Source organism: Lissotriton helveticus, chromosome 3_1, assembly GCF_964261635.1.
Source record: "Lissotriton helveticus chromosome 3_1, aLisHel1.1, whole genome shotgun sequence".
Taxonomy (NCBI): Eukaryota; Metazoa; Chordata; class Amphibia; order Caudata; family Salamandridae; genus Lissotriton; species Lissotriton helveticus.
Window position 1 is genome coordinate 412087435 of NC_136061.1, and position 22136 is coordinate 412109570.

Below are 22136 nucleotides of genomic sequence, written 5' to 3' on the forward strand. Positions count from 1 at the left end.
ATGCTGTTCCCTTTATCTTTGGCCATGATGACAATCGGGGCCAACCATGCGGAACTCTCAATTTCTGTGATGACTCCCTCACTGACTAGCCTCTGAAGTTCCTGCTGGAGGGGCTCTCTCATGCGCAAAGGTATAGACCTGGTCTTGTGCACCACAGGCACCGCCCCCTCCTTTAGCACAATCTTGTGCATGTAGTTCTTAAATACCCCCAATCCGTCACTGAACACTTCCTTGAACTCATCGGTGAGATTCTCTGATATACCTTCTTGGTCAATTAACAACACCTGCTCTTTGTTGTTTGGATCAAGTATGATTCCCAACTGCCTCTGATGTTTCCAGCTCAATAGGGTCGAGCCTCTCGTGGACACATACACCTTTCCTACTGTGTGTCTATCCTTAAATGAGATTCTCATGGTCACCATTCCCTCAAGGGAGATCTTCCCCTTGTTGTAACCCTTGGGACTAATGTCTGGTGGCAACAATTTTACAGGATGGTTGGCAAACTTATCTTCAAACACTTTCTTATCTACTAAGGTATATGGGGAGCACGAATCAGCATACATACTAAACGTCACTCCGTCAAGTAAGACATCACATTTGGGGTAAACATTATCACTGTTATCTTCCTCATCCCCCACTTGAAAAATGTACGATTTTTCCCTTCCCTCTTCCTGGGGTGACTCCTCAATGACATGCACTGCTCTGCCAGGTGCTTTACATACTTTAGAATAATGCCCCCACCTGTTGCACTTCCTGCACTGTACATTCCTTGCAGGACACTTCCAGTTATTTGCCAAATGATTGGGACTACCACATTTATAACACACCGTGGAACTGGGCTTGCTGCGATTAACCTCTTTACTCTTGTCCCCTACTTTACAGACCGTTTCACTCTCTGTACTAACTTTGCTTTCAGACCTCTCTCTGTTTGTACCATCTGTAGCTTTCATTTCCCTCATGCAACGTGCTGTGTGCTCTAAGCCCTTAGCTATGTTTATTGCTTCCTCAAGATTGGGGTTCTTGGTCAGTAATTCCTCTTGTACCTTGGTTTCATTGGTGCACCTCACCAATTGGTCTCTTATTAAAGAGTCTGTGAGTTGACCAAACTCACATGTGGCTGACAAGCCTCTCAACACAGCTATATAATTGCTCACTTTCTCCTCCCTCTTCTGTACTCTTTTGAAGAACTTATGTCTTTCCATCACCACATTTATTTTCTCCTTAAAATGAGTCCCTAATTCCCTCAGCGTACTTTCATAAACATTGACACCTTCCTCCACCTCCTCTTGCTCATCCTCAATCAATCTCCCTGTTATATCTTCATATATTTTCCTCCCATGTGTGCCCAAATTATGTAGCAATATATGTTGTTTGCATATATTAGTGTAGTTGCTGCCCCCAATTGCTATTAAATAAGATTTGAAGATACCTTCCCACCTTCTCCAAGGGATAACTGGTTCTCCTAATTCATTGAGGAAAGGTGGGGGTTGGCTCATTCCTGCACCTGCCATTGCCATAAAGTTCCTAAAATCCTTGTAGGTCTATATTTTCTCAAGTGAGAGCAACAATACCCTAAAGACGTGAGAATGACTCTCTGCCACTAGTTGCTGTGGTTCTAAGCTGAGTGATACGCACTTGTATTTACCAAAAAACAAAAACCACCCTTTCTTATTTTGCCACGTAATGCTTGTAACACTTGAGAGAATATCATTAACACAGAGGTTTATGCAGTCCTCTTTCTGCTTCCACGGTTGAGAAATTATGTCCAATGGAACTGCCTGCTCTCCTTCCAACTGGCGGGAACTTCCTGTGGAGAAACTTCCCCTCAAAATAGTTCCTGTCAGGAAGAAACCGCTTTTCGAATGGAGCTGTGATCTCCGGGCGTGCACTCCACGGAACTGCTGCCTCTTTCGACACCTCAGCACTGCTCTTCCTAGTTCCCACACAGGAGCGAGAAGCGAACATAAGCCACGGAATCACCACGTATCTTCAAGAGAGATTTCCGGTAAGCGCTCTGCTTTGTGTGAGAGTTCAGTCAGCGCCGTTGGTTAGTGCGCGCAGAAAGCTTCGGGTAACGCCGAGCAGCCTCAACGTTCATTCAGCGCGTCATTCCTAAACGCGCCGGGGCCTCGTGCAGGGTGATAAACTCAGGGCGCCTCACAGCAGGAAACAGGGTGATTGGTTCCGCTGACCGCCCTCCAATCTATGTGAAAATTGGTTGATTTAAGTCACGCGGCTAAACGGCTTGATTACAGCGCACTCTTCCCCTCAGTTCGCAGCTTGTGCCCGACCCGGCACACAAGGGTGAGCGATGACACGCCGCCCCAATGCTTCAATTCCGCTCCTGCCCTTTCATTGTAATTCCAAGTTAAAACAGGTAACGCGATGCCCGACCTGGCAACCGATAAAGTTAACAACCTTCTCAAAGTATTTTCTTTCAAATTGTCTCTGACTTGGTTTGCCTTATTTCTCCTTATCTCCTTACTTGTGAAGCTTTTGCAGCTTTTCGTGACAGCCAGCATCGGTCACTCGCTTCCTCCTATTCTTCGATTCACCGGCTCCGTTATCCTTTGTTCCTCCGTCGACAAGCAGTAAATTCATCCCAGGGAAACGGCAATAACTGTCCCTGGCCCAGTTTCCTTCTCCTCGTCGCCAAGAAATGTAGTGATGAGGGACAAAAAAGTCTTATTCCAGTTTCTTTTATTGCTTAGTAAAACACAACAGAAAGCCGTCAGCTTGTCAACCTGGAAGCCGGCTCGCTCTGTCAACATTCCATAGCGAGCGCCTGGCTGTCCAGGGGAATGTACCAACATGTGATAAGGAGGAGGGGGGAAAAGGAAGGAACAGGGAATGGGGTATACATTAACTGTAGTTACAACACAGTGCATAGCGGTTTCAAGTACTTTATAAAGAACGAAGTTATTTTAACCAATATTTAATGTCAAAGAACATGTTCGGTCACTTTTCACATCTGTAAACACGCTCTCTAGTTGTCATATTTCAACATTTAGCAGCAAGAATCCAATAAGGTTTAAGCCCAGAGCAGAATCCTTGATCTATTGCCAGATTTTAATTGGCTGTCTCAATATAGGCTTCTCGAGCCCTGATTTGAATTTTGGTTAAGTATGCCACCTAGGATTCAGCCTCGAGTTCTTGAAGTAAAGTCTTCTCGGTAACACAACTGAATCAGACTTCGCAATTGCAAATGTGTTTTCTATATTTCACAATGAGGACAAATACTGTAAATTATGCACATTACGGTATAGTGATAGCACGATTTATATTTAATTTAAAAACTCATCCGTGCTCTCGCAATATTGCAACGCTGAATACCTCCGGGTCGGGGTGCTGTTATCTCTGGAGTTGGTGCTTATGGAGTGCAGATGCCATTTAGCAAATTAGCATGCGAAATTACTGGGATTAAGATTGTAATTAAATAATAGACAGAAAACTTATCTCGCAGCCAGTCCGTACCACCTCTGCTCCCCTTGGCACCTTCACGTTGGCACTGTAGTGGACTGGCAGCCCCTCTCATCCAATCCTGGTGCTGCCAGCAGCACCAGGAGTGGCTTAGGGCATGGCTACTCTTCGCCCGCCGCACGCCCATTAGGAGACCGAGGGGCTCCTAATGGGCATGTGCAAACAAGTGAAAACACAAGTGCGCATGACTGGGTAAGGGCTAAAGATTCGCCCTCCGTCCCCACTCATGCGCACTTGTGCTGCTGCCTGTTGTCCCTGTCTGACAATCATGTCAGTCAACATGACGCCAGACCGTCCACCCCCTTCAGTCTTTGAAGGGGGTGGGCGGTCCGACGTCATGCTGACTGACAAGATTGTCAGTTCTCCCACGGCGTCTTTGAACTTAAGTAAACTGATTCAGTTTACTTAAGTTCAGAGATGCCGAGGGAGCTGCGGCCGGGGGGGTTACGCCCGTACACCCCTATGGACGCACTGCTCCGGGCTATACCGCACTCATTGGGAGCAATCTCTGCTTTTTTTGGTTCAGTGCTGACACTGTATGGCGTCTTTTGTGTTTTACCGGCTCTGTTTTAATCTGGGGAGTTCCACAACATTTTGTCCGTTCAACTACCTTTCTGAACAATCTTTATTGCACTATATGTTTCTTAAGCCCTTGTTAAAAAACCTTGATTACCGAAGGTGCAATGAAGCACTACAGCACGGCAATTGTTAAACACTTCGACCATCTGTCTTAGAATATGCTTCTTTTTAAAAGCTGCCATCAAAGCAAGGAGGATGATGGAGGGCTAGTACCTCTGCTTTTTTTTATTCACTTACAGTTTTTATTGTTGTGGTTTTACCATTGACATTTAGACGTTTTAACCACTTACCATAGTATATTCTGTATTTATTTTTTTTGCTGAGATATTTCTTGATGAACTATCCCGTTTAACCATCGATTCTGGATATAATTGATGCTTCAATTGTGGTCCTTACTGTCCTCGTGACGTACTATTTAGTCTGCTGTGCAATGTTGAATTTTACTTGTGTCTTTTATGGCCTGATAGGCCGAATAATGTATCATTGATCGACGATCACCTTTTCATCAGTTCCAATTACTTTATTTTGTGTTTTTCCTCCAATATGGTGAATTACCCCATTATTCCTCTGAACTCTTACTCCGTATGTCAAAAAGAATAATCGTGGAATGTGATCCCTTTCACTTCTGGTGAACAAATAACACTCTAATATAATTCACAAAGAAAGGCCTGAATTACACGGCTATGCAACACTACTTTACTTATTATTACCAATCCTCTCACGGATTACAGACATTCCCCTTGACATTCTTCCATTCAGGATAATTAGATTCCAGGGCTCCAGCACTGTTATTATTCTTTCCCTTTTGCACTAGGTTCTACTTTTGTGACTACTGGACGACGAATCATTCATGAATCAAGGTCATAGCTGAATATTATGTGGTTCTCATTTGACATTTGCTATTTGAAGTGACTTTCAATAGAGATTCGGGTGTAAACATGAGAAATGTGACTGGTGCATGAGGACTGTGCCCCCTAGATTGTGATACAGGCTTGCACATCTAAGAATCTTTGTGCTATATGAATGCATATTAGGGCATGCTTACAACATCTCTAATTACATTCATTTATCAACACTTGCTCTAATCTATGTGATAGAGGAATGTGCATTTGAGGTAAGTGTGCTGGAAGAATGCCTATGGATCTTTGGGAAATGGACAGGCAGATTTAGGTATGTGCGTGCTGGAGAGCTGCAAATGTAATGGACTGAGTGCGTCTGGGAAGACACATTTTGCAAGCATTACCCGTTGCGTCACCCAGAATCTGTAAGAGGCCCAGAGGAAGTGTTTTTTTTAGTGCAGACTGATGACAGTTTGCTGTTGAGTGCCTGATAAGCCAACCATGCCCTGGCTGTTGTCTTTTATCTCAGTGTGCTGCGTGTGTGTTATCGTGGTGCAGTTTGGTTATCTATGCATGAGATTTTTGCGCCGTAGTTGACGTGAGAAGCGGAGGCTCGGACATTTTTGGACTTTAAATACATTTTCACAGAATGGCACTATGGACGTTGATTCATTAAAATGCCAATAATTCATAGTGGAAGTGACATCACACACATTGCCACACACCATATGACATCACAGGAAGTGATATTGAGACACTCAGCATTGGTTAACTTTCCAGGGAGTTATATAATTGTAAATGAAAGGCCTACATTAAAAGCAGGTTACCATAATATTAGAAAATACATTAAAATAGATAACACTTTGTGGGTCCAATTCGCAAAGGTAAACTTAGACCTGAAATCTAGGTTTAGACTCTAAGTCTAAGTTTATCTAGGCACATTGGACCCTTAGACTTCAGGTCTAAATTTAAACTTCAGGTCTAAGTTTACCTTTGTGAATCAAGCCCTAAGTTTTCATCCATATGTAAAGCATTTTGATTCTTTGTGACCGGTTATTGAGAAAAGAGGTGAATCAGTGTAGCACTGTTTCAGACATTCCCATTCTGTGTTCCAGTAACTCCAAGAGTATGTTGTAACTGTGTCGAAAGCTGAGTGCAGGTTTTTTTTTTATTTTTTTATTTTTTGAAAACCTTTATTGGAGAATATCGGCAAACAAATACGGGCCTACAACCCAGAGGCCGGCCTCGAAATCGATTAAGGCACAGTAGTGAGCAATCGGGCAACTCAGCAGCATATCAAAGCAAACAGGATTAGTCCAAGTTACACTGTAATTAGGTGCGCTGCCGAGAGGTAGGAGAATTGAAGGTTTAATTTAAAAGTTTTTTAAAACGAAGTCCAAAGTGATAGGAGCCAAGAAGGAGCAAAGTCCAAACAATCCGCACCAGGACCGAGATGGGCGACAGTATTCAGAAAAATTCACGATCATTATCTATTAAACAAAAGGCTGGAGGAAATTAGCACAGGAGAAAGGACGAGCAAACATTATGGTATACCCCAGCCACGACCCACCACGCACCAATCCACCCCTTGACCCGAAGAAAGAAGAGAAGAAAAGAATAAAAAAGAGAAGCAGAAAAATAAGGCCCATAGTAACTGAAACTAACAAGGAAGGAACACCCCCCACCCTACACGCATGCAGAGGCTACGGCCTACCCCCCCCCCCTAGCAGGTGTCTGTCGCCCCAAGAGTACCCGAAATTTAGGAGCAAGAGAAAGAAGGAAAAGAAATCACAAAAGACCGGAGGAGGGCCAGGAAAAGACCAAAACAATCAGCATTTTTACCCTCGGCCACCATTCCCCGTACCCCGAACCAGCACCCGAACAACATGTAGATCCCACCATTGTCCATTACAATCACAACAATGCAAACAACCGGATGCAGCAAAAAGGGAAAAACATCCTCAACCTTGTCCCTTTCGATCCAGCATGTCGACGGAGTACAGTTCCAAAGCAGCCATCTTGGACGGAGAAGACAAAAGAAAGTTCCACTGCAGAGCACAATGCCATCCACCAAAGTCCGTCCACCTCAGAGCCAAACGGCGAACGTCCAACCAAGAAGGGGCAATGCACAATCGAAATGTTTGAAGGGCAGCCGGCCAAAACCGCAGGAGCAACTCCAAGATGGGCCAGGGAGACCCGCGACGAAGCCCCGAAACAGCCGTGTGGCGAGGCGTCCAGACACAAACCGCTTGCGTCTGCCGAGGACCAAGATCTCCATACCTCTCCGCATCAATACTGGGTAGTACGGAAGCAACCACATCTCCCTTCTCCAGCACCGTCAAGTACATCTGAGCAGACTGGTAGTCGCATAAAAACACAGGGTGTGGCGAGGTGTACCGCACCTGGAGCTCAGCATGATCATCCGAGGGCACTGCAAGCACAGAGATATCCAGTCGGCCTTCCAGGTCCAGGGCCATGTCACGCACAGCTACATGTAGATCACCCAGGGCATACATAATATCAGCAATCCTGAGGGATGCCGCAGGATAAGAGGGCGCTGCCATCTCGCGCACCCTGGGCGCGGGGTCACACCATATCTCTCGAGACTGGTCGCCGTCGGCCATCACATCAGCAGCCCACCAGTAGCCGATCCGCAAATCACTGCCACTCCAGGGGGTATAGCAGCGGGACGGACCCCTTCGTCTGTCACCCGGCGACAATGCAGCGCAAACCGCTATGGTACCCCAAATGGCCGCCGGGGGTAGAGAGTCTCAGATGCAGAGCGCCCAGGTCAAAATGGCAGCCGTCTCAGTGCTGGAGAACAAGAAGACGCTCCAAACCGTCCACAAGCCGAAAAGAGGGTAGAATATATCTTCTACGGCGGAGACACCAGTCGAGAATGAAGGCGTGCAGGACAGGGCGGCTCGCTGTAGCAAGGAAAACAATGCGGCAATAGCAAACCGTCAGCCTACCCCGTCCTGCTACAATGTCAGCAACTGTTGCAACTTGGGACGGCAGCCTCCGGAGAACAAAGACCCGGCCTCGGCAATGCAGCACTGAAACAAAGACCGGGACGCCTCGCCGCCTCTGACAGCTGGATCGCACCGGGGAGCACACCGCTGGACACAGGATCGCTTCACGGTTCCGGGACGCCAACAAGCGGGCAGGATAACATGCAGGATCAGCAGCGTTTCGGGAGAAGAACGAGAGGGTCGGCGGAGCCGAGGGATCAGGCGGCCATCATGGTCGCGGGTTAGGCTCCTCCTCTCTGAGTGCAGGTTGAGGAGGATCAGCAGGCACAAATCGTTCTGGTCGAGTATTTTGAGTGCATAATCCAAAATGTTTAGGATGGCTGTCTCTGTGCTGTGCCACGGTCTGAAACGTAATTGGATTGCGTCCAGTTGGTTGACTTTGTTTATGTGCTGGCATAGTTGCTTGTGTACACATTTTCCAAGCAGCTTATTGAGGAATGGGATGTTAGAGATCGGGTGAAAGTTATTTAGATCAGTCACGTCGGTGTCAGGTTTTTTCACTATTGGTGTTACTTGTCCAGTTTTTAGGCAGTCCACGATTGTGCCTTGTGTTAGAAAGGAGTTCACTATGCTTTTCCAGAGAGGACAGAGAAGAGGGCTTAGGTACCTCACTATTTTTGCTGGAATGGGAATAAAGAAATGTGCTATTGGTTTCATTGACAGTAAGATTTTATGCATTTTGGCTTTGTGGTTCGGAAATCATTCCAGGTAACCTTGTTCTTGGTCTTAATGGGAGTGATGTGTGTTTGTGTCTTATCAGTATTATTAGCTTTCTGCTGGGAGTGCTGGGTGTTTGGACTTAGATCACAAAACTGTTCATGATCAGTTGATATTGAGTTTTCAACTTTCTTTAGTTTCTCCTCGCAGAAGGAAGAGAAAGCTTCCCAATTCTCGGAGGTAACAATATTTATTTTATTTATTTATTTCTTTATTTAATTTGTAAGGCGCAACAGCTGCCCAAAAAGGGTTTCCCGGCGCCTGGACGAAGCAAAATACAGAGGAGTAATGATGAAAGACGTTACTGGTTAAACAACCAGGTATTTAAGGATTTGCGGAAGCTGGTATAGATGGTTTCTTTGTGAATAGTGATCGGGAGGGTGTTACAGGCAGCTTTGGTGTTGTAGGACTTAGTCTATTCCTTGTTGATCTCAAATAGTTCACCTGGGAGGTTTCTGGCATTAGCCACTTGGTACCTAAAGAATTGTGCTTTGGCATTCCGTGTAAGTTTTTTGTAGGTGTTTCTTAGTTCTCTTGGCTGTTGTAGGTGAAAGGATGAGGATTCTTGTCTCCAGAGCGTCTCAGTATGTCTGGGTTTCCTCCTTACTTCATTCAAGTTGTGGTTGACCCAATGCTATGCTATGCTAATTTGTTAGAGAGCTTTTTGGGGCATAGAGGGGCTTCTACCTTCATTAGATTGGTCTTTGTGTGATGCTAGGTTTCCCTTTAGCTCTTGTACATCCCATAGTGCCTAGTACCATCTGTCCTAGGATGTAAGGTTTCTTTGGCAGAGCGAGGAGAAATTGCTCCAATTTAGGTTTCTAATATCTGTGGACCAGTATCTCGGTTTTGCTCCCTGATGTCTTGATTTCTGTGCATGGGCTTCGACATGGAAAATGATGTAGTGATGGTCTGACCAGTCACATGGGGTTATAGAGCCGCTAATCAGCTTTTGCATGTAATTAGGTCAAGTGCCACTCCTTTGTTGTGAGTCGGGTCTGGACAAGCTTGCACAACATTTTGGTCATTGGGGTTGATTTTGAGAATGTTCAGATGTACGCCGTCCATTTTGTTCCAGCAGAGATTAAAGTCCCCACGAAAGATTGTATTTGGGTGTTACAGAGAGTGGACTGTGATAGTTTTAATAATTTTCTTGGCAAACAACTGGTTGTCTCTAGAAGGGTTGTAGATGTGGTGCAACTTAGCTAAGGGTCCGCCTGCTGCGCAGATTTCCACACCCATGTATTTACAAGAGAACAGATTATCTTTTTGGAAGGGCATTACCTTCAGGGACCTACAGTGGATGCATGCAATCCCACTGCTGAGTTTTCCAATGCAATCAAGTCTAATGATGGCGTCGCTAGGAGGGATTAGAATACCTATTAAGGGTGAGGAAGAGTAGTTGGGCCATGTTTCAGTTAGGAGTAACATGTTGTGCTCATGAGATTGGATTGCTTTTGCTATATGGGTGGCATGTTTAACCGCAGATCTTTTGGTTGCATGTGTTAGAACATTAACCCCTTCCACGCTCATGACGAGCTCAGCTCGTCATGAGTTACGCCTGTCTTACACTCATCACGAGCTGAGCTCGTCATGAACCGCGGCTTTTTGAAAAAGTCAGCGCACAGCGGGAAAACCCGCAGCGCGCATGAGGTTAAAGGAAGACCTATTGTCTTTGCAAACGCTTGTTTTTCACACACAAGAATTGAATTAATGGCAGACAGGTATCAAATAAAATAGAAAAACAATGTGTGTGATTTAACCCCTTCGCGCTAAGGGGGAGGCGGGGCCGCGCGGCGCTCCCGTACTCGTGACGAAACCGCTCCGTCACGGCCCGCAGGTGAGCTGTGCTTGTGACGTCACGGCCCCGCCCGCTCTTTAGAATGTCAGCCAGCACAGCCCACTCGAGGCTCGTGACGGAACGGTTCCGTCACGAGCATGGGAGGGGTTAAGAAACATGAGCAGAGAGAAAAAATAATAAGATGAATAAACAGACTAGTACAGTTGTGATATGGCTAGAGCAACAGTAGGATTTTGGTATCAGAGCACTGCTTCAGAGATAACAGCAAGCAGAAAGCAGTCTTGTGCCTTTGATGTTAACGTTGTGATTTACAAATAGGCACTAGCGAGTAATGTAGGTTTGCCTTGTTTCCATTATTGGGCAATAATTGTTTGCACTACATCAGTTGCAGCATAATCTCTTACTGTACATGGCATATACACTATTTGCTGTCTGGTTAGTCCCAGAGACGTTTGAAGGCATGAGCAAAATGGGAAATTGCCCGGGGCCTCCCAATTCCAAGGGCCTCCCCGCGAAAGTGGATTTTCTTTCTATTTAACCTGTTTCTCGATCTCAGTTTCTCTTCTAAGCCTGTCTCTACTTCTATCTCTTTCTACCCCTTGTTATCTTAAGTCTTTGTCATCCCTAAGCAGCACAAAATGTAACTGTTTTGTGTAGCTTGGTTACTATAAGTTTGACGTGTAATTAAGTATTGTTTGGCAGCATGTGGGCTTCAATTAGCAAAAAATGGGTAATAAGATGTAAAGTGCTCCATTACAGGAGCCCCCAAAATATGTCATGCCCATGGCCCCCCAAATTCTTAAAATGACACTTATTGGCCCCAAAATATAGAATCAAATTGAGCCTGTCACATCATGATACTGTCAGCTATGACTCTTGGTGTTAGCGTTTTTCCATAAGATTCGGACACACAAAAGATGTGTGCATACAGTCATATATTTCGTTGTTTAGTGAGTATAGTAGACTGTCTGGATTATTAAATGGTACTGGTGGTTGTAAACTTAAGTTAAACTTAAGTTTGTCTTAAGTTTTGGTTTTAAGACAAAATCCTAACTTAAGACAAAAGCCTAACTTAAGACAAAAGCCTAACTTTACTACTACTAAATGCCTTCTGTGAATTCCAAAAGTAATACATTTAGGATTTTGTCTCAGATTAGTTCTGTGAATCAGCCCCTTTGTTTTTAATCTTACCCCTACCCAAGTTTGAATACATTTCTGCTGTTTTGGCTTAGGAGGTAATTTTAGATCACATTTCTTTGACACGGCTCCCACAGTGTCTTTTCTTTCTTGAAAAACTAACTCCTTGTAGAGGTAAAGATCCAGAGATGACTCTATTGGTTATTAGTACGTCAGTGGGAAAATATACCATTGACCCAAAATAGCTGTTGAGGGTCCCAGGTAATTTTTCAAAGAGAATTTTTCAAAGAGATCTTTATAAAACAACATCTGGTACCATTCTTTTTGATACTTTGGTGGACTGCATGTAACCAAGACTAGAGGTCAACACCCACCCAGAACTAGGTAGGCAACTGCCCAACACCCATCTCCACCCACATGATTGGTGCCCCAAAAGAGGTGGCCTTGAATGCTTGCGTACTTGCCCCATGTCTGAGGTTTTGTGCTGTCGAAAGGTGTGGGCTGGTTCATCCATCGAAATTGATGGGGACCAGGCTGCCACATGAAAACAAAAACTAGTTTCCATCTGTCTCACTCTTGGGCAATTTCGTAGGTAATGTAGCAGATCTGGTACAGAGATGTCATCCAGTCACTGACATCAGGGAAACACTTCCGAAGATGCAAAACAAGATTATACTTGGAGGCTTCCTTTGCTGCTGGTGTTTTCCTTACACACTGACTCAACCTTGCAGAGTATTCTGGCTTAGACAGCCTTCAGAACCCCCATCCTTCCAACCAACCAAATAAACACAATCTTGCTCTTTACAAACTGTTAGGCAGGCCCTACTGATGCAACCCGCCCTTCGTAGCAAGGGCAAACAAACCTACATGGCGTGCAGCCCCCCTAGCGTGCATGTCTAATCAAGCCAACAAGAGCATCTGCACTGGCTACTTGCCCTCTTAAAGAGGCCTCTCCGGTTATATAGTCTGCCTGTGCGATAATATTTATTATATAGGTAGGTACCCCTACAACACGATATTTATGTAATAAATAGTTTAGAGAGCACAGCCTATAACTGTAGCTTCTTGGCATGATCACTGGAAATTCTGGTAGCAGAGGTCGAAGATATAATGGGGGGCGGGGGGGTGGGCTGGGTTTTAAAGTGTGATCACAATAGAAGGTTTTCTCTGATTGGGCTAGCGTAAGGGAAATTGCTGTTTCAGGCTAAGACATTAAAGCCTGGCTTGTTTGATTGTAACATGCTCTTGATTGGTGGAGAATGGGATTATTTAAAGGGTATAGATGGCTGATAGGCCTGAAGCCTCTGAAACTTGAAGAGGCAGAGGTTTTGTATAGAGACCTTTCATCAGGGGCTTAGCTTGGGGAGGGCTGTTTGGGGTGTCAGACACCTGAAATAAATGCATCCTTGGCTTTTTAATTGGGTATGGGGGCTCTGAGTTGACTCTGCTTTATATGTTTCGTTTTTTCTCGCACTGAGCCGAGAATAAAAGACAAAACTGCGACCTTTGATATAAACGAAAAAGAGGGAGACAGAGATATCCATCTGGTGGGGGAATTTCAATATGTGAAACCAGATAACCTGAAATAAATACTAACTTCCCTGCTTCTCCAAATTGTTTGATCCTAAAGCAATTATTTTCTTTCACAGAGCTCCATTTTTGTCACATGATTGCATTTGAGTGAACTTTTAAATACTTGCGTTCAGGTATGAGCTGTACAAGCATTTTTTATGTTTGACTTACTAGACTATAATGCTGCTCTCCCAATAATAAGACTCTGTTTAGGGTTACATTACTGATGTGACTCCTAGTGCACCAAAGGCATTGTCATTGAGGGTTGGGCCATGAAAGTTACTAAAAATTATCTCTTTTAATCCATATCTGCATATGCAATGATATAATCGGATGTACTAAGGTGAAGGGCTTCCACCTGTTTAAGAAATACACTTATTTTTACATGTTTGTTGCACGATATACATGCCAAACGTTTTCATGGCTCTGCTTGTGCACGGACTCAAAGTCAAGCCAGACCCAGTGCTTAGCTCTGGCTCGGCTCGCCCTATTAACTTGCCTGCAAGTCCTCCTCTATTTGGCCCTCAGGCTTAGTACATTGCGTTGTCAGTCACTTCATAAGTGAGCCACTCTAGGCCCCCTTTTGTAAAAAACATCACCACCCCCTTTTGTAAAAAACATCACCACCCCCTTTTGTAAAACGGATGCTCCGTCCATCACCACCCCCTTTTGTACCGCTTTGTTCGCCATAAGTTGGCAGGGTATGCTCAGACATGAGTCCCTTGCTCACTTTGCCACTGGATTCAAGCAAGCCCGGCTGAGGATGGCTGAAATGCCAGAAACCGGTCCTAGGAAACTTGTTTCTGGTCCAGGGAAGGTATGGCTTGGCAGTTCGGGCTGGACTGTTCCCATGAAGCACAGGGTCAGACTGATTTGCATATGGCCATGTCTGAACTGGGGTGGCAGAGTGGGCTAAAGAACGGTGATGGAATAAACCCAGATCTGTTGACTGGGTGTGAGTGTTTGATTGGTTCAGGTGCTTCGTCCATCACCACCCCCTTTTGTACCACTCTAGACAGAGGCCCACCTGATGCCAATCATTACTGAAACTGTTCCATTCGGATCTTTGGGCTTCTCACTCCTCCACCATGTAGCCCACTGCTTTTCTAGTTGGGAAATGTGAGATTCACACCCCCACAGGCAGCTAGTGTAATTTCTTCAAAGCTGAAGAAACATGCCAGGCAGGAACTGGGGACTTTTTAGGTTTCGGCTACCGTCCCACTGCGTAAGCAGTGGGTGGGCGGAGCCGAAATCTTTTGTTAGTAGTATGGGGGCCTGAACACGCCCCTCTTCTCCATTGGCTGGTCTCGTAAATGCTGGCCAGCCATTGGAGGAGAGGAGCGTCACTGAGTTCAGGGCCCGCCTTGACGTGATTCGGGGGCGTTTTCGTGTCTTTTTTTAAGTCACGCCCTCTCCTCTTCCCATTGGCTGGAATTTTACCTTCCAGCCAATGGGAAGTGGAGAGCACGCCCCCGAATCCCTACAGGACGCTGTGCTTTCCGAGCAGCGTCTACCGGAGCCTCTGCCCCCCTGTTTCTTGTTAATTGTTCATTGTTCATTGGCTGCACGTTAGACTAAGGGTTAGAACCCTGGTTTATGATTTGCTAGGACGGGTAAAATGTTTATTGGCTGAGGGACCACGGAACTGCATTGCCACCTGTTGATTGGTCAAAGAACGGTTTGTTAATTGTTCATTGGTTATGGGGCCTGGAAACTTCACGTGCCTGAGGCACAGGATTTACCTGCTGCACGTCTCCGCCTCCAGTCAGTGGGCGGTGATTTACAGCACTGTAATAGATGTATTTACTACTGGTATGAATGAGTGTTTGGCTAGGACAGCTGCAATCCGGCCACCTCTAGCCTATCCGCCCTAGTGAACTAATGCCATTATTGTAAGACGACACGGCAAGTCATTTGAATGGCGTTAACGCTAGTAGGTTAAGGCAGAGCCAGTGTACACAACCCTGCCGAGCAGCAGCTTCTGTGACGTTATCAACCAGCCGCGAGCCACCCGGCGTGTACCCTCTCCACGAGCACGTCATCTCCTGCTCCTCCCATCTGGTCTGGTCCAGACCTCGGCGACTGTCCGGTCCCAGGGAGTCTATCTGTACCCTACCTTGTGCTGCCACTGTGAGTGTTCCTGTGTGCGCAGCGCCCCCTCTGCACTAAGCGAGCTTGTCGGAGTTGTGTCAGAGTGGGGGTGGGAGAGATACCACCGGCACCTACCCTCGGCCGCCCACCCTTCAAATATTGCTGGGTGCTGACTTGAGTTCTAATGCCCGCATCCCTCCCTCCCGTGCGCCCCCGCCCGCTGCCACACTCCTACAGGCCACAGACAAGTGCGCCCTTACTGCTTACGTAACTCTCCCTGAAGCAGCTGTCTGGGCGTGTGAGGTTTAAAGGAGGTATTCCGCATCTGGGAGGTGCGGTGGCTGTCTGCAGATGACAAGACAGCAGGCAGGTGTTTACCTGGACACCTCGAGCTGTGAGACGCCTCTGTCAACCATTCTGTTCACGTTTCTTCGAAAAGCTTGTACACTTTTAAAGTGCTCAGCACTCCTGTCACAGTCCCGTCCCTTCTATAAAGCAGTGCATACACCTTTCTTGAGGACTGCTCATTTTGAAAAGGAGGCTCACATATCAGTGAGTTCTTCAAACTTTTGAAAGAGTTTAGTAAACGTTTTCAAAATATCTGTATGCTTATTAAAGGGATGTTTTTGCTCTTATTCAAAGAGTTTTGTTGGCATAAACTGTTCAGGTCGGTTTTTCTAACAATGATTTGCTCATTTCTGAGACTCGTTTTCACTTTTCAAAGACTTCTTTATACGTTTCCTAAGAGTTCTGCACACTTATTCAAAACTTTTGGTGTCATTTTCAAATAATTCAGCATACTTAAACAGAGTTGTGAACAATTTTCCAAATATTTCAAAGCATTTTTCTGAAAGACTTGTGTGCACCATTGACATTTCTACCCACCTTTTCAGAATGTTTTAGCCAACTTTTCCTCATATTTACACTTTTGGGAAAAGGTCTGCACCATTTTTTCAGAAGATGCACTTCATTTTTTAAAGTTTAATATTGACCCCCACCCCCACCCCCTCATCTCGAGGGTCAATGAGACTTCTTAACAGAGACCACAAGATTTTTCTATCAACATTTTAAAAATTATCAAAATGTTTTCTTGGACTTTTTTCAACCTATCCTGCACACTTACAAATAATTCTATGAATATTGGAAATAGTTTAGCATCATGTTTAAAACAGTTTACTGTATCTTTTTAAAGTTATGATTTTTTTATCTAGAAGTTCTACAGAATATGTGTGTGTGGGGGGGGCTCTGGGTGTGGCTGGCTCTGGGTGTGTGGGTCTGGGTGTGTGTGGGTCTGGGTGTGTGTGTGCGTGTGGTAGTAATTGCTGTCTGCTGAGCTCGTCCGTAGGGTACAATAGTTCTCACATTTGCAAGATATTAAGCTATTGGCAATGTAAATGACAATGCCATTTATTTATCTGTTTTCAAAACCAGCACATAAATACAAATTTTGTCATTTACAATGCCAATAGCTCTAACTTCTCCAAAGGCGAAACCGTTGCATTGTAAATGCTTGTTCTATATGACATGGACATGCCCAATGAATAAACTGCATTAGTGCAAAGTTATCCAAACAGTGTCTACGGTACTATTAATGCAAATTGATGTTTTGCCTAAAGTATTGCTACTGGGAGCGTTGGGTGAATTTGGGGGCTCCGGAGGGGAGGTGACTATGACCTTGACCATCAGTGCACTTCTGGTCAAGAGAGATATTGCTAAAAACTGGAGGTTTAAGGTGCTCCGCTGCACATTGAGTAGCTATGGGGACGATGCTCAAAATTCAAAGAACCAATGAACTGGTCCAGGAGATGCTGTCATAAACTCAAGTAGATTTGGGAGCCTTGCTGGGATATTTTTAGCATTTTTACTGTCTGATTGTGTCTGATCTTGACATGGTTCCTTGATTTGATGGAGCCCACACAAAGCGCCTAATTCCTATAAGAATGATATGTGCGTTAGTTACGTCTGCCAGTTGTTCATTCATAATACATATAAAAATAGTTTTCTTAAAAATAAATTGTAGGCTTGAAAGCGGCTTATGCAGGAATTGTGGGAAATCCAAATAAGTGCAATTTGTAACATTCAGGTGAATGGAGTGAGGCAGGAAAACTCCATCTACTTCTGATTATAGAAGCCTTAGCTCTACTTTCAGAAACATTTGGAGGAGCAGTACTATGATTGGTTAGAGGAACATGCCAATCAGACGTCACTGTAGGATAATTCTGCTGCCTTCTAATCTCTGATTGGCCACTCTTTATTCAGCAGCTTACAGTTGCCTGAAATCTTTATCCATATCTTCACGCGCTAACTTCACTCCATCTGTGTTAATGTATCTCCAGGTTACAGACCTCAAGGAGGTACCGGATCAAGTGAATTCGCCTCTGCCCAACTGGTATCACACCATGCAGGTGCACCGGGTCCGGCCAAAGCGGGCGCGAAGGCACAGCGACCCTCTGCAGGAGAGGGAAGTCACAAAAGGTTTCCAATGGGTAAGTCCAAGCCTCCTGCACTCAACTTGTAATAAAACACTGCTAACAGTGACACGGCAATAAAAACGCGGCTCCTGCCACTTTAAATATCCCCCCAAAAGTAGAAATACTACAAAAGGATGCTCAATTGTATATTGCATTTATCTGCTCCATGCTTCAATGAGACAGCATACTGCTGGTTTGTGAATTCTGACTACAATAGGTCCTCATTAAAACATGTATACATTCTTGAAGCATAGTTGTTACTAAACTTGTAGTTTTCTATCTGCATACTTTCTTGCCACAATGGTTTTAGTTTGCTGCTATATCCTGGGGGCTGAAAGAGTGTGTGGGCACCATCGGGCTTTGCATGTCTGATCTCCTGTTTCCTTCTCCATGCACAGCAGAGGAAGGGGCTGCCCTTCGGGACCACCTCCTCATACCTGAACTTGGAGAAGCTGGGTGAAGGGTCATACGCCACGGTCTACAAAGGCATCAGCAGGTGAGTGTGTGCTGTGTAAGAGTGAGGACTGATAGAGCACACTGAGTGAAACTGAGTACCTCCCAGTGCGCATGCTAGTGAGAGAGACAGGGGGCAGGAGAGATATCTCTCTTGACAACGAGTTAGCCTGTTTCTAAACACTCACTGTTCTGGCAGACAAAGGAGTGTAGGCAGATAAGGGAATATTGCCACAAAAAGTGATTTTCCTGGGATCACACGGTTTAGCGCAGAAGGAGGCTGGGTTACAACTCGACAGCGTGATCACTTAAACATAATCTTTGGAGAAAAAAGCAAACAAAAAAATTAGGAAGCTTTGCTTTTCTACTGCGCCCCCTGCTGACAGAACAAATTCATTGCAGTGTATCAAACAGATGATGGGCTTAGTATGTCGAGATCATTCCAGATTTTCATGAATGCGATTGATCAATGGGATAGATGCAATTTGCAGCTATCCGTGGTCTTCACTCCTGTACAGTGTCTGAAGGCGTTATATATAGGGGGTCCCAGACCAAGAACACAATTCCTATTTTGAAACACACACTATTTAAATGAATTTAGGAAACACACACTAAATGAAGGTGACCAGTGTTTTTAATCCACTGTACCAGACAAACAGTCAATGTTAAGAAATCAGACGTAAAATATACAAAATTCAATGCGCCCACAAAGAGGGAGGGGGGGAGGTGCAGGGAGGGGGATGTATTTCACTGGATTGTACATCACTAGTTAACATTCAAAAACAACATAATACATAGATCAAAACGTAATTCCACATACATGAAAGGCCGTGGAACATGACTTATATCATAACAAAAAATTCCTAAGAAGATACTCCTATAATGATTAATATATCAAACTAGGGTTAGGAGTTCCTGGTTGTAGGGTGTAGATGTCTACGTTTCGACCCGGATGGTGTAGGACAGTGGATCCTTACTGCGTGGGTCTTCGTCAGGACGTGATGGGTGAAGGGGGGGTGGGGCGTTTAACTCTGCGCAAAAAATATAATAAAAGGTGTTACTCAACCGGTCTCAGATGAGTCCCGACACAACTACAGAATTATGGACAAGAGAGTCCATTCTAGAAAGATCGAAAAAAGGGAGTAGTAGGAGGTTCATAAAAAATGAGAAATACTGGGTGGGCTAGAAGCCAAATAGTTATCTCGTGCCACGGAAGTCCGCCATACAAAGAGTCTGCCATGTGCGTCTGAAAACCTTAATACCAATGTCACCCAATGGGACAGATAGGATTAACTGGAATGGCCTTGACACGACAGAACATTAAATACCTGGCACACCGGGAAGGTCCCGTCAGGCGGTTATGCAAAAGGGTCTAGCCACGTGTGGAGTCAAGATCTGCCGTGTAAAATCAAAATCAAAACCACATTTGTAATTAAATCCCAAGTGGGGTGGAGAAACTGAGGTAAGGCTGTGTAGATTAAGGGCCCTACCTTGTTGTAAAAACAAACACCGAAGGTTAAGTCCTGGGTCAAGGCATTGCCGGCTACATCTAAAAACAATGGTGAACAGCGTGTCAGAAGCGCAGTGGCTTTTTCAAGTGAATCAGTAAAGAAGACTCAAAACAGCTCAGAACTCACCCGTGTAGGTTGTACACCGAGCAAAGCCCAGCTCTTTATCCAAAAGTTATTTGAGTGACGTGCGTTGTCAAAATTGCCTCCGCAGTATAAATCTGCAAAAACACAAGTTGATAAACATCTTAGGAAGCCGCCCAGCGTTTACAAATACGCCTGGCTGCTCCCAGCCAGAGGGAAAACTCACCCGCAGTATTGTTTGAAGGGCCAAACCGGCCTTTTCCAAATAGACCAAATCTTTTTTCCAGTGGCGCGCGTTGTCAAAAATGCCTCCGCAGTGTAAAAATCTGCAAATACACAAGGTGAAAAACAGCTTAGGAGGCAGCCCACCGTTACCAAACACGCATGGCTGCTCCCAGCCAGAGGGGAGACTCACCCGCAGTGTTGTTTGAAGGGCCAAACCGGTTTTTTCACATAGACCAAATCAGGGAAATGCCTCGTCGGTATACAAATGCCGCGTGTCAACATCTGTAGAGACACGGAGAGAACACACTTAGACGGCCGCCCATTAACTTACAGAACGCACGGATGCAAAACGCCAGGGGGGAGAGAAAGAGAGAGACTCACCCGCGCTGCTCATGGAGAATTCCGATAGTGGTGCGTGCGCGCCGCGTCTCCTGGAAACAGGAAGTGTTGCCCCGAGAGACGGTGTTATTTACTACTTAGGTGAAGACAGACTCGGGTTAGTTACCGCACATAGTCAGTAGTTCCTTGACGGATAAAGACTCTTAACAGCCTTAATTAAACTGGGATTTGTGTCATGAAGGGTAAACACAATCAGGACCAGTAATAAATCCAAGGCCAGGATAAAATAAATGTACACAGCGATGAATCAGGATGGGACTCATTGGCAAAAAACGTGATCATAGCACTGGACCTACCACACAGGGCGGTCAAAAGGGCTACTTATGACAGGCAATCCCTCCTGAATAAGAAAACACATGAAAAAACATTTTTAAGCCCATATATACATCTCACATTCCAAAGGGTCTGAATTGGTCATATATTATAGATGTCAGACGTGCCAAAATGGTGAAAGGAGCATCAGGGCTGTTGTCCATACCCAAATAGGTGGTTGACAGCGCGAACCTGCCAGGCACGGCGGTTAAAGCGCTCTATTATTCACTTTGAACATTCAGGTACATTGCACATTTGTAAGACAGATAGGTAATGCTTGTTTGGGTAAATTATACCAGGCTCATAGATTCAATACGTCCACATGACAAATCTCACATAGGTTTCGAAAGCACCAGATGGTTAGAGAAGCATCATAAGCCATTATGTACTCCTAAATCATTAATTACATGCGCGAACCTGCCGGGCACGGCGGTTAAGGCGCTCTGTAGCTCAAGGTAATCGTTTTAAAACAAAGGTAATCATTTCAAAACATCATAGTCCACAGGTAATTACTAAGGCACATTGATGAAGACACAATAAAGAAGGAATACCTAAATTCCCTATGGAGAGGCATACTAACATAGATGTTTCACAGAGTAGCCATTTGGGCGAAACTACTTTCAGACTCATTAAGGCCCCCTCGTACAGAATCAAAAAAACGGATCCATTTGATTTCTCTCACATTCAAGATGGGTTCAATGCTCCCACCCCTCGGGCCCAGCTTAACCTGCTCCAAAACTAACCACCTCAAACTCTCTGGTGGGTGGCTTTTCTCATTGCAATGTTCCGCCAAGGGTGCGCCTGCAACCTTGCATCTCACACGGCTGCAGTGTTGGAAAAAACGTACTTTGACTCGTTGCTGGGTTTGACCCACATAGATCAAGTCACAAGGGCATAGAATGCAGTATATCACGTTGGTCGAGTTGCAGTTAGTATGCGACTTTAGTGGAACTTGTTGTTGTCCGTGGCTAAAGACCTTGGTTTGGATTGTCGCAGGGCATGCTTTGCATGAGCCGCATCGATAATGGCCCACAATGGGGGGCAGGTTCCACATGGTTGTGATGGTAGGTGCATCTTTGGTCGGCAAGAAGGAGCGAACCACACTGTCCCGAATATTCTTAGCTTTCTTGAAAGCATGAAGGGGCAATGAATTACTCCCAAGATCTTCTGATATCAAATTCCAGTATTTGTTGATGGTTTTTTTCACCTCATTGCTCCTTGTGGAGAAAGTCGTCACACAGATGAGGCGCTCCTCGTGGTTCACCGGTTTGTCACCGGGTTGAAGCAAGGTTTCTCTTGGGTTGAACCATGCTCTTTTTTTGGCTTTGTTGACCAGGCGTCTGGGGTATCCACGTTCGAGCAATCTGTTCATCAACACGGTGGACTGTTCTATGTAGTCATCCTTCCTGCTGCAGTTACGCCGAATCCTTAAAAAC

General features: G+C 45.1%; 1 protein-coding gene across 1 annotated transcript in view; it reads left to right on the plus strand.

Annotated features, from left to right (window-relative positions):
- Positions 1-22136, plus strand: part of CDK15 (cyclin dependent kinase 15) — a 448471-nt gene that overhangs the window by 92140 nt on the left and 334195 nt on the right. The window contains exons 2-3 of the mRNA XM_078680225.1: positions 17585-17734; positions 18118-18215. Of these exons, the coding sequence (XP_078536351.1) occupies positions 17585-17734; positions 18118-18215 (248 nt within the window). The remainder of the gene's footprint in view (positions 1-17584; positions 17735-18117; positions 18216-22136) is intronic.